The 14822-nt window shown below is 34.9% G+C and overlaps 1 protein-coding gene across 1 annotated transcript in view; it reads right to left on the bottom strand.

Annotated features, from left to right (window-relative positions):
• MALRD1 (MAM and LDL receptor class A domain containing 1) overlaps positions 1 to 14822 on the bottom strand; it is a 234717-nt gene that overhangs the window by 105571 nt on the left and 114324 nt on the right. The window contains exons 26-27 of the mRNA XM_066548719.1: positions 10659 to 10904; positions 8885 to 9042 (exon numbers count right to left, since the gene is read on the bottom strand). Of these exons, the coding sequence (XP_066404816.1) occupies positions 8885 to 9042; positions 10659 to 10904 (404 nt within the window). The remainder of the gene's footprint in view (positions 1 to 8884; positions 9043 to 10658; positions 10905 to 14822) is intronic.

Genomic DNA, 14822 nt, shown 5'->3' on the forward strand with positions numbered 1-14822 from the left:
AGCTCCCATTGAACACAATTCTGAACTGAATCACACTGTCAAAATGCTCAGAATAATGTTGTGCACTGCAGAATCCTTCATGTCTAATGATATTTCCATGCCATAAATAACAAGAGTCTTCTAGTGTTCGCTGATCAATGAAATGAATTAGATGCCTCATGTATCAAAATTTAAATAGTACCTCTTCTGGATCACATTGGAAATTCTGATTTAAAGAAGTTTTTCTTCCATGCAGATCAAACTAAATTAAACTGGAAAACAGTAATATACTAAAGCTGTGCTATTCAGTGGAAAGCGTGAAAGGCAGCAGTGAACTTTTGAGGGGAAGACCAAATAACATCTAAATATAGGCTGAAGATTTTAAAGGCATGAATGGCAGAGTAGCTTTATCATCCTGTCACTTAAAAGAAGAAGCACTTTATTCAGATGCCTAAATGAGATGGTATAAATGTACAGAAAACAAGGGTAAGCAAACTATTTAAAACCTGAAAGATGGTTCACATTTGTGCCTTGATTTATTGATTCAGCCAAATAAAGACTGAGTGCCTGGTCACCTGTAATTTCAAACAAAACACAGCTTCTAATAAACTGAGAAGTTAAGAACATAAAGTTATACAAATGCATTAGCCTAATTTTCCACTGTGGTTTCATATGACCTTTCCATAACCTCTGTCTCTTCTTGCATTTCAGTGAAAGAGAAACTGACATTCATAAAATTCGATGTCAAATAATAATGTAAATTATTAATAATAAAACAGCACCCTTGGTATAGAACCTTATGTTAGCATTATAGTAAGAAAAGTGGGGTGACATGGTTTAGAGAAAAGAGACAATTCTGGAAAGAAATAAAAATAAGGTTACTTGCACTTTCTTATTCACCACCTTTCAGTTGTTTTCTTAATCTAAGTTAGAATTAAAATAAGTTTAAAATATGTAATTGTATTTACATTCAATGACTGCTATGCAACAAACAAGAATGCTTTCCATTACACTTTTTTTTTCTCTCTTGTAGAATTTGAAAAAATGTCTGGCTCGTAGTTTTCATTTAGTATGAAAAATCTGAGAAGCATACACATCATGTTTTGTTAGATACAGTCTCAAAGGCTTAGTGCTGTTTGTTTGGTAGGTTGTGGGTTTTTGGGTATGCTCACTCTCTTCAGAAAACAAGACCCCAATTCTGCTAAGAAAATGCTCATATTTTGACAACACCCACTTATTCCTGGTTCACATTACAGCCCAGCATTGCAGCTAAATGTTAAACAACTCTCATTATTTTTTAATTCCATAAGATTTGTACTTTTAATAAAGATTTATTTATTAAAAAAACAAGCAAACAAAAACCACACAAACAAAAGCTCCACCAACTTTCCATATCTAAACAACAGAAGCCAAAGAAAAACTAGGATCACAGGTAGATTAAGGCCCTCTACAAATCAGGTATATGGGAGCCAAGAAATGCAATTTTTAGTGTTCATCTTCTACTTGTAGTTCTCCTGCTGAAGGCAAAATGAAATATACTCTGCAGACCACACAGTTACACCCACATATTCCAGACTTAATGCAAATAGTCTGTAACCCCTGATTTTAGTAATATTACTGTGTCATCTCTCACGACTACAGTAATTTAAACAGAAAATCATGTTAACATGGTTTATTCAGTTTTAAAATCAGTTTAAAATTCCTTATTTGAGTTCCCTGATATTTTTTAATCGCAGATATGGCCTGGTAAATCTTGCAGAAACAAATTACAAAAGAATGAGGACATGGGGAAGTGCTGATGGAAGCTGGAAACCTGAGGAGTACGACTGAAAAGAAAGACCTATTGGAAAAATTTGAGTCTACAAAAAAGGAGAAACTGCTGTGAATGGACTATGGGATTTCCACAAGTGGGCAGGAAATTAATCTCTGAGCTGCAGTGACCCTTTCACCAGCAAGCACCGTGAAGTTACTGAGTTGTGGAAGGTTTTGTTTGCATAGTAAGAGGGTGGGAAGAGACTGGTGTCTCTCAAAGCTCCCCCTGCATTGACACCATAATTCTCTGCTGCAAATAATACCTGCTCTCTGCAATGTCCTTGCATGTTAGTGAGTGCAATGATAAGACAATTCTACCTAATGCTATGGGGTCAACCTACAAACAATTACATTTAGAGATTACTGCAACTGTAAATATGTGTACTTAAAAATTCCTAGTCTGACTCTCACAGGAAATTACCAGAATCAGATCCTCCCATAATTGTGAAATAAATTATGGCAAATACAGAAACACAAGTGGCTTGGGGTGGTTTTGAGGTGTTTTGTTGGTTTGGCTTTTTGTTGTTTGTTTTTGTTTATGGTTTTGGTTTTTTTTAGTTTGTTGTTGTTGTTTTTCTTTTTGTTGTTGTGGGGTTTTTCTTTTTTTGGTTGGTTTGGTTTGTTTTTTCTTCCTGAAGCTAATGAGAATTCAAAGCTGAAGGTCAGAAAAAGAAAAAAGTCTACAAGGATAAAAATTAGACTCTTGTGTTAAGGACCCTTATTGATTAATCAAAGTAATTTTAAGCACACTACAACTTGGTACTGCAAGCCTGCCAAAGATCAAGGACTATCTTGATCTTCACGACACTAAAACTTATCTGAGAATTAAAAAATAAAGGTTGCATTAAAGGAATACAAAACCCGTAAAAGATTAATGTTCTGCACCATGAGTGCTAGTGCTAGATCTGATCTTGATGAAGTTTCACAGTGTAACATCTGCCCAGTTCAGGATTTATTTGAAAAAAAAGAAGGACACTTTTCTCAGTGGAAGACCAAAGAGGCTTTGGGATGTAAAAAGCAATGAGAAAGGAAAAAGAAAAAAAAGAAAGATCTTCCACCTTTGCTGAGGTAAAAAGGAGCTCTTAAAAATGTTCAGATTTTTTCTTAGAACATTTCTAAGAATTTTAGAGAGTTTTTTCTAAGTGTGATTGTTGATCAAGAAAATTAGATACTGTCTTGGAATTTTACATCTGATCAATGTTTTATGCTTTGTAAAAGGTATCAGCAGGCACAAGGTTACATCTTGCATTATTTATTATCTCAAAAAAAAAAGGTTAATTAAATTTCTGAGTTCTTTAGAAGAGAAGGTGTGGAAAATGCTCAAAGCCCAAGGCTATACCTCAGAGGCTATTGTTCAGACAAAGTCCTATGCCTGTTTCACAGTTATTATAAAAAGATTTGATTTTGATGTCTGTTGCTGCAGTAAAAATTATTAAACAGCAGCTCTGAGATCCTTCAAAGAACTCTGCCCTGAGACCCATTTAAATCACAACTTTCACTCCTAAATGTGTGCCCTGAAAAGTGCTGGAAAAATGCAAAATATGTCTGCCAGCAAAGATCCCAGAGTCACTTCAAAGTCTCATATGCTAAAAAGCAGCAATGTGATAGCACTCTATGAGATTATAAAATGACAAATCAATAAAGTAAATCCCTCCCAGAGATCTCTGACTTGAGGAACGGGTCCAGTGAAACAACACGAGGGAGCGGTGCAGTCTGGAGGAGACTGAAAGTGCATTTGTTATCTAGGCCATGTTATGCTACTTGGTGCCAGCCTGAGGTAGAAATCAGGAGGGTGGCACCAGCTCTGGGACACATGGCTTGTGACTCCAGGTGGAATGTCACAAGTTATTGCTGAGTTGCTACAATGACTTTGTGTGCATCACTCCGCCGAAATCTGTCAGACCGCCTGCTTTTATAACCATTCACTGCCCTGCATGGCAGGGACACGCCCTAGTCACACTAACCCTATACTCTTCATCGTCCTCACCTCCTAAGCGAGGAAAAAGCCAAGTTCTCAAAGAATTTTAAGGAAAAAATCCTAAAACTTCACATATGAACAATTTCACTTACATCTGCTTCTAGAATGACAATGATTGCAGGTAAAAAATCCTCTGATAAACCTCTCATCTTCACATTAATGATGCCAAAATACAAGGGTGATTCTTTAATTTGTCATTATAGCACAATAGTTCTATTGTCATTATATTGCAAGGGTTCCATATTTTTAGAGTTTTGTACCTCCTTGATGTTTCTTGTAGGCAGCTCCTCTAGGCACTACCTCTTCCTTGTCCTCACAGCAGCCACCTGACTCCAGTTCCCCTTAACCCACCAATCCACTCTTTTATAACACTCTTCTTATTGGCTACAGCTGTGGCCTGTTAAAATCAGGCCTGCTCCTAATCCTTAATAATTGGCTCAGCTGCAACTCTTCAGGGGGTTAGATTGCTTTCTATGTTATATATTCTATATATTCTGTTCCCCTACATTAACTCCTTTTAAAAATAATTTCTTCCTTTAAAGGATGTTCAAATATATTATTCTTTCTCATCAACTCTTTGGAATGAATGCTTACATCTGGTTGCAGTATAGGAATACAACTAATTATATTCTTCCAGTAACTGACAATAAGAAGATTGAAATAACTTCCTAATGTATTCATCTGGGAAAATAAAACACACTGACTGGTATCTGCATTCACCTACATTTTTGCATAATTGTTTGTACCTTCTATGCAAACTCTTTTTGAAAAATTATGCTTTCAATGAAAACTGATTTATTTCTATTTAATCAGTCTCTCATTCTCAATTTGCTTGGAAATATGCTTATGCCATTGGGTCAAAATCAGGCCTAAAACAACACTGTTTGAAAAAATGTCTAAAAAGATAAAATGTGCTGTTTGAGATTCAGAAAATACAAATAAAAAATTTTCTTGCCCTGGGAAGTAAAAATGCCATAAAAGTTACTCTTGTCAAGTAATGTTCTATTTCACTGTATCTCCACTGATTTCCTTCAGAACTCTTGGGACTAATATTCTGTTATTCTCGCTCATTAGTCAGATGACATTTCATTGACTCAACTACAAGTTTTAATAACAGTTCACAGATCAGTAATGGGAGTAAATAGTTTAAAATTGTGTCCTTTTCCTGGTTGTAGATACTAATTAAATAAAGACCATTACCACTATGCAGCTATATGGAACTAAATACTAGGAAAATTTACTCTTTGCTATTAGCTTTAAAGAATTTTGCTAATATCTTATCTTTTTCTACAAGATAAACCTTATATCTATGTTTATTAAATCTACAGATAGTCTACATTTTTTTGGAGCATGATTTCAGCAAACTCTTAAGTAAAGCATTCAAGCAAATCTTTGAAAACTTAATTTTTTCCTCTAGTTTTATGGAGGTCAAGTAATCTGCTTTCAGGATACCTGAACCCAGTGCAGTCTCTAACTTCTACATTAATGTGAGGGATCGATTGTTTTTCATGCAGTCAGTGAGAAGAAGCAATGTAGAAATACACATTCTTTTATGCTGTGAGGAAGAATAAGCAGTTTCCTTAAGCCTTATTCTTGAGTGACTTCCCATAGAAGTAGGGTCAATTATATTGATTTGTGAAAATGTGATTTTAAGCTACTTGATCCAACAAATACAAATGTCCAGAATATACCAGCTGGCATCTGCAAAACCTCTGCTGCATATTTTCACATCCACAGCCTGGGATGGTAAAATTTAACTCCATTAAAGCTAACAGGGAATTAGAAAATCCACTGTGACTCATGTCTACCCATGCTGTGGCACCTGCTAAGCCACACATTTCTACAGGAACAACCCTCTCCTTTCTACATTGGGCTGGTTAAAAGCAATAACAAGGCCAGGGGAACAATTGGGGGGGCTCCCAGATTTGCTGAGGAGCAGCAGCCAGGGAAAGGGTTTGTGCTGCAGCAGCCAGGTATAATTGTAATATGTTATTATTTTTCATCTGTTCTGCAGCAGCCAGGTAAGGGGTCTGTGCTGCAGCATCCCTGAGCAGCTGCATGCAGGAGGCTGGATGCTGGCTCCAGCTGCCTGCTGCCCTGGCCAGCTTAGGCTGCTGCTGCCACAGAATAAATGAGCCCTGGCTTTACTTGCCATGACCTGGTCAGGACTTATTGTTTTCCTGAATGTCCTTGTGTCTTTACTCCTTTTTAACTGGATGGAATTAATTAAATGCCTGGGTAAGGTCCACTGGAACTTCCTAATGAGATCCTGTGTGTATTGGCCTTGTTATTGTCAGCAGAGGGAGTTACTAATGACAGGTTTCACCTTCCTTATTCATCTGCATATTTGTTTTTGGAGGCTTGTTACAAGTCTTTGAGAGAATCTTTCCCTAACTGAACTAGATCCTAAATTATCTTCTTAAATTAAAATGTCTATATGCAAAAGCAATTGACATCAATACCACAAAAGTTATTTTCAACAAATTGTTTTATCCTTTGCTGCTGATTTCCTTCTGCTTCTTTTTTTTTAATTGCAGGGACAGCTTAAGTGGCAGTAGAAAGCTTATTTTAGATCAACAGAATAATGAAATATATTATCCCTTTCACCTAATAATTCTTGCTTGGCTCTCTATAAACATGTTTAAAAATACACAGTTTCTTCTGACTCATAAAATAAACTGAATGCTGATGATGTGCCCCACCATCGACACTAAAACAGGCACAGTGAATATGCTGCACCTGAACTTTGAAATGTCTCCAGCAATGGATGGGATTCTCTTATAACTGCCACAGTCAAGACTAGAATGTCTCAAAATCTCACTGGAAAAAGTTTTGATTAGTTGTATCTAGATCTCTTTGGGGAATATTCTGTTTGCTTTTGCACTGCTATCAAAAACCTTGTAATTTGAATTCAGATGGATGGTGAGTGGATAGCTGCACTGAATACCTGCACTGTTAATATCTTTTGTTCACGTAAATGTTGAAGGGGTCAATTTGAAGAATACTATACATTTGCAGCTAGTTCAACAGCCCATTACTTTGACAGGATTATTATTATTCCATATACAGATGGTTTTCTTCAAAGAATATGTAGTACAATTTCAAGAGAAAAAAAAATCAAAACATAGAGAAAAAAATCAAAACAACAGTAACTTCAGAGAAATTCCATTAGGAAAATGTATTGATTTTCTCCAGCTGCAAACTTTAACAAAAGAGGTTCACGCTTGGCTATAGTACCCTTTTATGATCTTTTAGTTTTATTTCTGGTTGTTTATCTCATAATCTGAGATAAAACTTCAGTAGTATGATAGATAATATTCTTCAACTTCCTGAAAGTGGACAAGCAATGCATATATTAAGAAATGACACTGATGCATACCATGAGCCATGATTTTTCTAAAAATGTTTTTTTACCTTTTCTTACCCTTTTTGTTCCACTGTCATAATTCTGGAAGAAGAGAAATTTTTATATTGTTCATCACTTTTCCATTGCTTATACAGTCTTCACTCTCAGTTAAACTTTGAATGGATGGAATGATTTCAGCCAGCAACAGTTTGCTAAGTTTTTAACTTGAGATGGTAATTACCTTCCCAGATCATTTTAACACTTTTTATTTTCAGCTAATCACTACCTAGAGATCTGATTTCACTGACATTACTTTAAATCAAGGGATACTCAATCTGGATGGAAATATCAAGGTATTGCAGTTTGAACCAGCAGGAGAAGCTTCAGTATGACTTCCCATGACTATGTGTTGTTTAATTAGATTATATTCCTTCACACACTGCTAAATAGAAACTCCAATTAAAATATGGGCTTATGGGTCCTTATAACAGCATAACAGGTGAAGTTAAGTTGATCTGCAAAAAATCCCAGGTACAATGATGGAATAATTTTGCCTCCTTTACAAATTTGAACCTTTCTGGGAAAAAGAGCTGTATAAAACATCTCAATAAATATACTGTTACTTGATGAGTGGTCTGTTGTTATTTGTAGGTGTTTGGACTAATTAATGAAAGAAATCTCTTGATGCCTATCAAAGGCAATGAGCCCATTGTCAATGAACCTATTGTTTTTTATATTTCAGGCAGTCATATCCTAGGTTGTATCTCTAGGTACCAAATCTATTGAAGCCTTTTATCTTCAGGCTTTTAAATTATTTTTATATTATCCAGAATAATCCAGATAAATAATTTTTAGTAATTTGTTTTCAAGGAAAAACTGTAATTTATCATTTAAAGTTAAGTCAGCCAACATATGCATTGGAAATAAAACAGAAACTTTAATGCAGTTCACCAAGACATTATTAGAGATATTGTAGGAAGGGAAGTTAACAGACACATGGCAAATAAATTGCACCATGATTTATACTTGAATGACCAGAAGAGATGCACAGATACAAGTAAGTACAGACACATATTTAGTCACTGTGTCCGAAGAAAGTTGATTATTAATTTCTACATAAGAATTAATTTATATTCTGAACCATAGTATGATTTTAAAAAGGTTTTTACAAGCAGTTAATCCCTTTTAATGAACAGCAAAGCAACAGCCAATTTTTTACAAATGTCTAGGTTTTCACTTGCAAATTAATAATCAGACATTATTTTTAAATAATTTTTTGGTCATCTCACATTTAGTGAAGAAACAATATTTCTAAATAAAATTGATTATACTCTGTACCCATTTATATAAAAAAATATTTAATGCAGTCATATTTTTGCATTTTATTCTCACTTTGTACATGTTGGTAATTTTTTTTTGTGTGTCATCCCATAAGAACAATAGAGCTGTATACCAATAAATACCAATAAGGATGTCAGCAAAATATGAAAATAACCTCACATGGAAAAAATCAAAGGTAAATATGTGAATATGTGAAGAGGGGAAAATAAAAAGAGGATTTGAAAATATTTTCTTTGGCTTTTCAGATGGCTTTTCTTGGAAGAGAAATGCTAAAAGCGTTAGGAGACTGGAGTAATAAAAACCAGCACAGAACCAGGAGGTGTGTGGGAGCTCTCCAGTCTGCCAGCTAAACAACAGAATGTCACAGTGCTGAGCACAAACACCCTTACAGGTATAATATATTCAAAAGAAAAGGGGTTTTTTGTTACCTTAATCAGAACCTGAAGGTGTCCCATGGCTTTTGATGTCTTGAAGTACCAGAAGCTGATCATACAACTCCCACTTGATTCTTTCCATATGGAACTCTTCACATGGGCTTTTTCATTTATTAGGCTTATTGCAGTGGCCTCAAGATATAGGAAATGTCCTGAAATTAAATGATGTATTACTGAAAAAATGTTTTAGGTTTTCAAATTAGATTCCAAAACTCAGCAAAGTAAATGCAGAGACATACGAAGAACACTTCCCTCATAAGTCTCATACTAGTCAACCTCAGCTCAGGAGAAAAAATGACCAGTCCTTGTGCACTGATTATATCAGGAATAAACTGGTGGTACCAGCTTAAGATTTGGGTGGACTTGTGTAGGAGACTGGGAACTCTTCCATGTTTTCTGGGTACTTGGATTACACGTCCCTGCTGAACTACAGTAGCTTAAATTCTGACAATACATCACACAATAGCCACATCATGATAAATTTCAGGATAAAGTCTCCTGAAAGGTAATCTTCACAATAGGAAGTCACACTATATAAAAACTTTTGGAACAGGAAAAAAAAAATTATGCATATATAAATCACTAGGTATCCCTAATGGTTCATATTTCCTTTGGTCATTTTTACTCTGTTCAAATATTAATGAACATATAAATTATTTAGTCAGATGAAATTGCAAAATTAGATGCCTAGAGTTAGTATTTTTCAACACTGATATGGTCCTTGAGTCTTCCATCTTTATTTTTAATCAGAAGCATAAAAAATTCTCCCAAATTTTCAAATTCATTTTTTTCCTTTGTACAAATAAGAAATGTGTATCTGACATAAACATAAATGTATTATAAATATAACAAAAATTGTAATTGCACCTCTACTAATGTTTGTATATGAATTAGGCAAAAAAAAATTAGTTCACTAGATAATGCAGAAACAAATGGGTTCATTCTAATTTTGACACTTCCCTGGCTCAGATACAACCATAGATGTTTGCCATGGTGTTATGGGATCTGAAATCTGAGGTCAAGCATATATTAAACAAGTGTAGTGGTGTATTTGTGATAATACTTTAAAAATATATATTACTGACAATGCAAATGACTTTTTTCCTACATATTTTGAAGTTTATTGAGTTTTGTCCTTCAGCAGTTTGTGTAAACATTCAGTGACTGCTATCATGTCTTTGTGCAACTCTGCTGTGAATATTTCAATTTAAGGTCAGTTCTGAGCTCAGCTTTGGTAACATCTTTGTCTGAGCTATAGGACCTTCAAAGGCAAAGTATGAAGGCACAGAGTTTGTAGCAGAGCAAGAGCAGATAACTGAGTGCTTTGGCCAAAACAAACCAGGACATGCACTAACAAAGGAGATTTGTTTCTTTAAATTTACTTATTTAACATTATCTAAATTTAAAGTATGAATAGTCACTATGGGAAAGTGTAGAGGTTCCTGAAAATGACCTCAGGCTCTGGAGGAGTGGGACCCAGTGGATCTCAGAGCTGAGCTAACTCACCTTTGCAAATTGCAGCCAGACCAAATGCCTCTCTCCAGACAGATATCAAATTATCTTGCCTGACTCATATAAAAACAACTAAGATTCAATTTTCCTACATTAAAATTATTGTACAATGGTAATTCATATTTTTATATTGTAATACATCTTGTTCATTAAAAATGACACCCTGATTAGAGATTTTAGAACTCCCTTGCTGCCTGTGGAGATATGAGACATTTCGTGAAGACAATTATCCCTTACTTGTGAACTAACAACATACCAGTTCCATTTCCAAGCGTGTGGTCCCCAGGAGGTCTGAGACTTTGAGGCGAGCTGACCCCGAGCACCCAGTGAAAATTGTCAGCCAGGGAATTTTGCCAGCCACATCTGCCATTCTCAAAGGTGCAGGAAGTTCCACATTCACTCTCGTCTGTATTATCCCCACAGTTGTCTTCAAAATCACAGCTTTGTTCTGCTCTGTAACACTTGCCATTCTGGCACTGCCTATGGCCATGTGAGCAGGAGCCTGAAAAGAGAAGAATGAGGGTGTCCTGGTGAATCACAGTGCCGTGCATCCCAGCAAGGTTACTGGAAGGTTACATTTCAGAGAGCTTAATATTTAGGAGGAGGAGGGTGGTCCAGAGCAGTTTTATTAAAAGCCTTTGGTTTCCCTGAAGTACCAATCCATTATCAGTTTATTTCTTTTGTATTTTGTCAAGTGATTGCCTAAATAAATGACTGTTTCCCTTGTAAAGCCTCAGAGGGCAAGCTCCAGCCAGGCATTCCATCACTAACAAAGCTTTCTAGTCTGACTTAATTGCTGGCATTCTCCTTTCATGTGGTGTTGGATTGAATCATTTTATCTTAGCTGCAAAGTTGAGCCTACTTAGGAGCCCTAATTTGGAAGAAAAAACTTTTCTGTTTTAACTACAGAGGTTTGCCTTTTAATGGATTTTTTTATGAGTTCAGTAGGTTGATGGTGTCCTTTTTGTGCAGTCTTCCTGCAGTTATTGAGGGATAATTCTACTATTGTACAGCCTAAAGATTCTAGGACTCAGACACAGGATCTATTTCCAAGTTTCATGTTTTCATTTCAGATCAGTTTCTGCAGGACTCTGAATAAAACTTAGCAACTTCAGTACATTCTGTAATCAAGAGGTGAAACACAACATTCTGAAATTGACCCCTTCCCATTTACTCTTTACATTCTCCTGTGCCAGAAATAAATGAAGAATAATTGTACTTAAAAATAGGAGTATGAATATATGAGCTCAACAGACAAAATTAGAATATGTACATGTCCAAAAGTTGCAGAAGTAGGGAGAATCTGAGTTAATTGATAATGAAAATCACAGGGTGCTAAAATTGTATAATTGTAATAATTTAATTTTTAAATAATTAATTGTAAAACAGTATTAATTTAAAGGAGCTAAATGACATTCACATAAGGCTGGATTTTATCAAGAGGTCTGAAAAACAGATTTATTAGTAGAAAGAGGATAAGAAATGGGGTATTCAGTTGTCATGTTGGCAACCTCCATCCCATGGCATTTGTTTCAGCCAGACTCTAAATTACAAATACTCCAAACTGAAAGAACATTGTTACAATACTTGTTTTTGTTAAAGTGAAAACAAATCACTTTATTTCTAGATATCAGCTAAAGAAAACAAGCATTACCATCTCCTCTTCAAGTTAAATTCCTCCTAATGCAATTCTTATTAAAATAAATTTAAAATACAAATACATATTGGAATATGATAGAAATATGTAGCAAGATTTCCAGGGAAATTATGAAATTTTAATTACTGATTTCTTAGCAACATAAAAATATGTATCAGGTTTGCAATAATATCGAGCAAAGATCTCCAAATCTGGAGACAAGAAAAATGGGTGATCTCTGACCAGGAGAAAAAGACTTGTTTGAAATTCAAAGCTAAAAGTTTATAAAAGCATCAGTGAGAATTTTATTAGTACACGATCTCTGAAAATGGTCCTGTTCAAAAGAATGGTGCAATAGCATCAATGAATCAGTCAGCGACCATCGAAAACTCCTATCAATCTTCTTCAGAATTTCAGTCATCTCTGTTGTATCCCAATGAGTGACAGAGATTAATTATAAAATTGCTGCCTAATTTAAGTGACATATGTTTTTAGGAGCTAGTTATTATAATCCTACCTTTCTTTTAAGTGATTGCAGTAAGAATTTATCAAAACATTTATTTTGTCAACAAACAAGGAATTTAAATTTCAGGATGCATTTCATGCCTTAAAATATTTTCCCTTGCAGGTCAGTGATCAATAATTTCAATAACTATTGAATTTTGAGGTCCCTTTGTAGCATTGTTTTCAATTTCAGGTTAAAAAAAAAGCAGAGTTGAAAAGTGGAAGTCTTTGTTTCCTGAGGAAAAACAAAAAAATCCGTCTTGAATCCTGGCATGAATGAATCTTTCCAAGCATGTGTAATGAATGATATTACACTGCCTGAGTCTGTAACGTGACTTGCTTCTGGATGTCCTTCCATAGTATAGCTTCTCTTTAAATGTCATTTCTAAGGCTTTAAAACTGTAGGGGAAAAAAAAAACTTCACCAAACAAACAACCAACTTTCCCTCCTCCCAGAAAAAAAAAAAAACAAAAAACCACCAAAATACAGGAAAAAGAATTTTTTAGAGCTGTCTTTCTTTTTTCCCTACTTTTTCTTAATCTTAGTGGTTCAAACACTCTGTTCTATAGATTTCTGTGGGTATGAGAGTGGTATTTAATTGAGAGGAATTTCTCCTTATCAAGGTTCAGTAAATCTTTCCTCCAATCAGTGTTTCTTGAAGATTATTTGTGGGTAGACTTTTTGTCCTATGTGGTAGCTACATAGACACAACTAGGCTCCAGTAGAGCCTTAGGGGCTGTTAGAGCCCCTTTCAGATAAATATCTTTTATCTTATCATTATATGTATCCTTCAGATAAATAATCTTTGAATTGAGGAGGATGTATACAATAGAGGAAAACAGCTGCACCAATTAATAGTCCCCTTGTTCATATACCCTGAGCAAAATCAACAGGTAAAACATTTATATTTTTAAACATGCTTTAGGAGAAGGATTAATCTCCTTATTTTATAAGGATGTTTTTCTTGAATGTATTTTGAAAAAAAAATACATTTACCTGCAAACATCAAGAGAGAAAACAAATTTTTCTTGAGGACAACCTGTCTTATTATTGAAAACTGAGGCAAAGAGGGTCTCAAATACTCAGCCTTTTTCCTCATTTTTTTCTCATATTCTGCCCTGCACCCAATAAGGCATGGACATTTTCCTTGCCACTCCTTTTGCTATTAATATAAAAATATTTTTATTATCCTTTCCAGAAGTGGCCAGATTATGTTCTAATTAGGATTATTATAAATTTGTTAAATGTAATAAGTTGTTAACCTTCTTAAACTTGTTACATTTAATAGCATCAGCATCGATGTTTTCCAAACCAAAGTTAAATCAAATGAATGAGATAGTTTACAATTATTGGAATTACCCATCAATGGGTGCAAAAATCTAGAGCTGCTTCAAAATATTTTCAGAAGATTTTATTTACATTCACATGGCTAGAAGCATACCTTCTTCTAAATCAAAGCTAGAGCTCCTGTAGAACCATAGTCTTGTATAGAGGCCAGAGTAATTAATCAGCAGACTAAGAGTGTGACATCCCAGGGATAGGAGCTCTCTGGATAATTTAGATCTCTGACTTTTTCCCTGTAAAAATTACTCCATTATCCTTCTTGCTCTGAGTTGACATTACTGTATGACTGAAATCTATGTGTCCTCAAAAAAATAATTTGTTAACAAGAACATCTTTCCTCTAGTATCTCACTACTATAGCCCAAGGACACAGAGAAAAGTGCTTTCATCACTGTTGATGATGCATGGTAATAGTGACTTGTCAATGTAGGAATGTGAAAAATGCATCTCATTTCAAAAGCAAAACTTTAGAAATTAAAATAATTCTGAAAGACTTTCAGATGTTGGGGGTGTCAGGAAAAAAAAAGATTTAAAAAGTATTAGAGTATATCAGCCTTTTTTGTTTTGAAGGAAAAAGGCTTTATTTTCTTGAATTGAGTGCAAACATTTGGTTTTGTAAACCTTGCAAGTACTTTGACATATTGATTTGCATTCTGAACAACTGAAAATTAGAAAAACAACAGCTTGAGTTCATTTGCACAAGGGACTTTTGGAAGAAACTGTTAACTGTCAAAGTTACTGCCACAACAAAGAGCAGATGAAAGCTCCAACAACCAAAACTTTCTCAATCAATTTCTTATCTTGACCATTCCCACACACAAACACAAGAGAATTCTTTTGCAGTAATCAGATCTGGTAATATTCAACCTCAGAACCAAAAAGAACCAAAAACATAAACAGCAAGGTAGGATATTGCTGTTCAATACAATAGTCCATG

Source organism: Molothrus aeneus, chromosome 1 (genome assembly GCF_037042795.1).
Source record: "Molothrus aeneus isolate 106 chromosome 1, BPBGC_Maene_1.0, whole genome shotgun sequence".
Taxonomy (NCBI): domain Eukaryota; kingdom Metazoa; phylum Chordata; class Aves; order Passeriformes; family Icteridae; genus Molothrus; species Molothrus aeneus.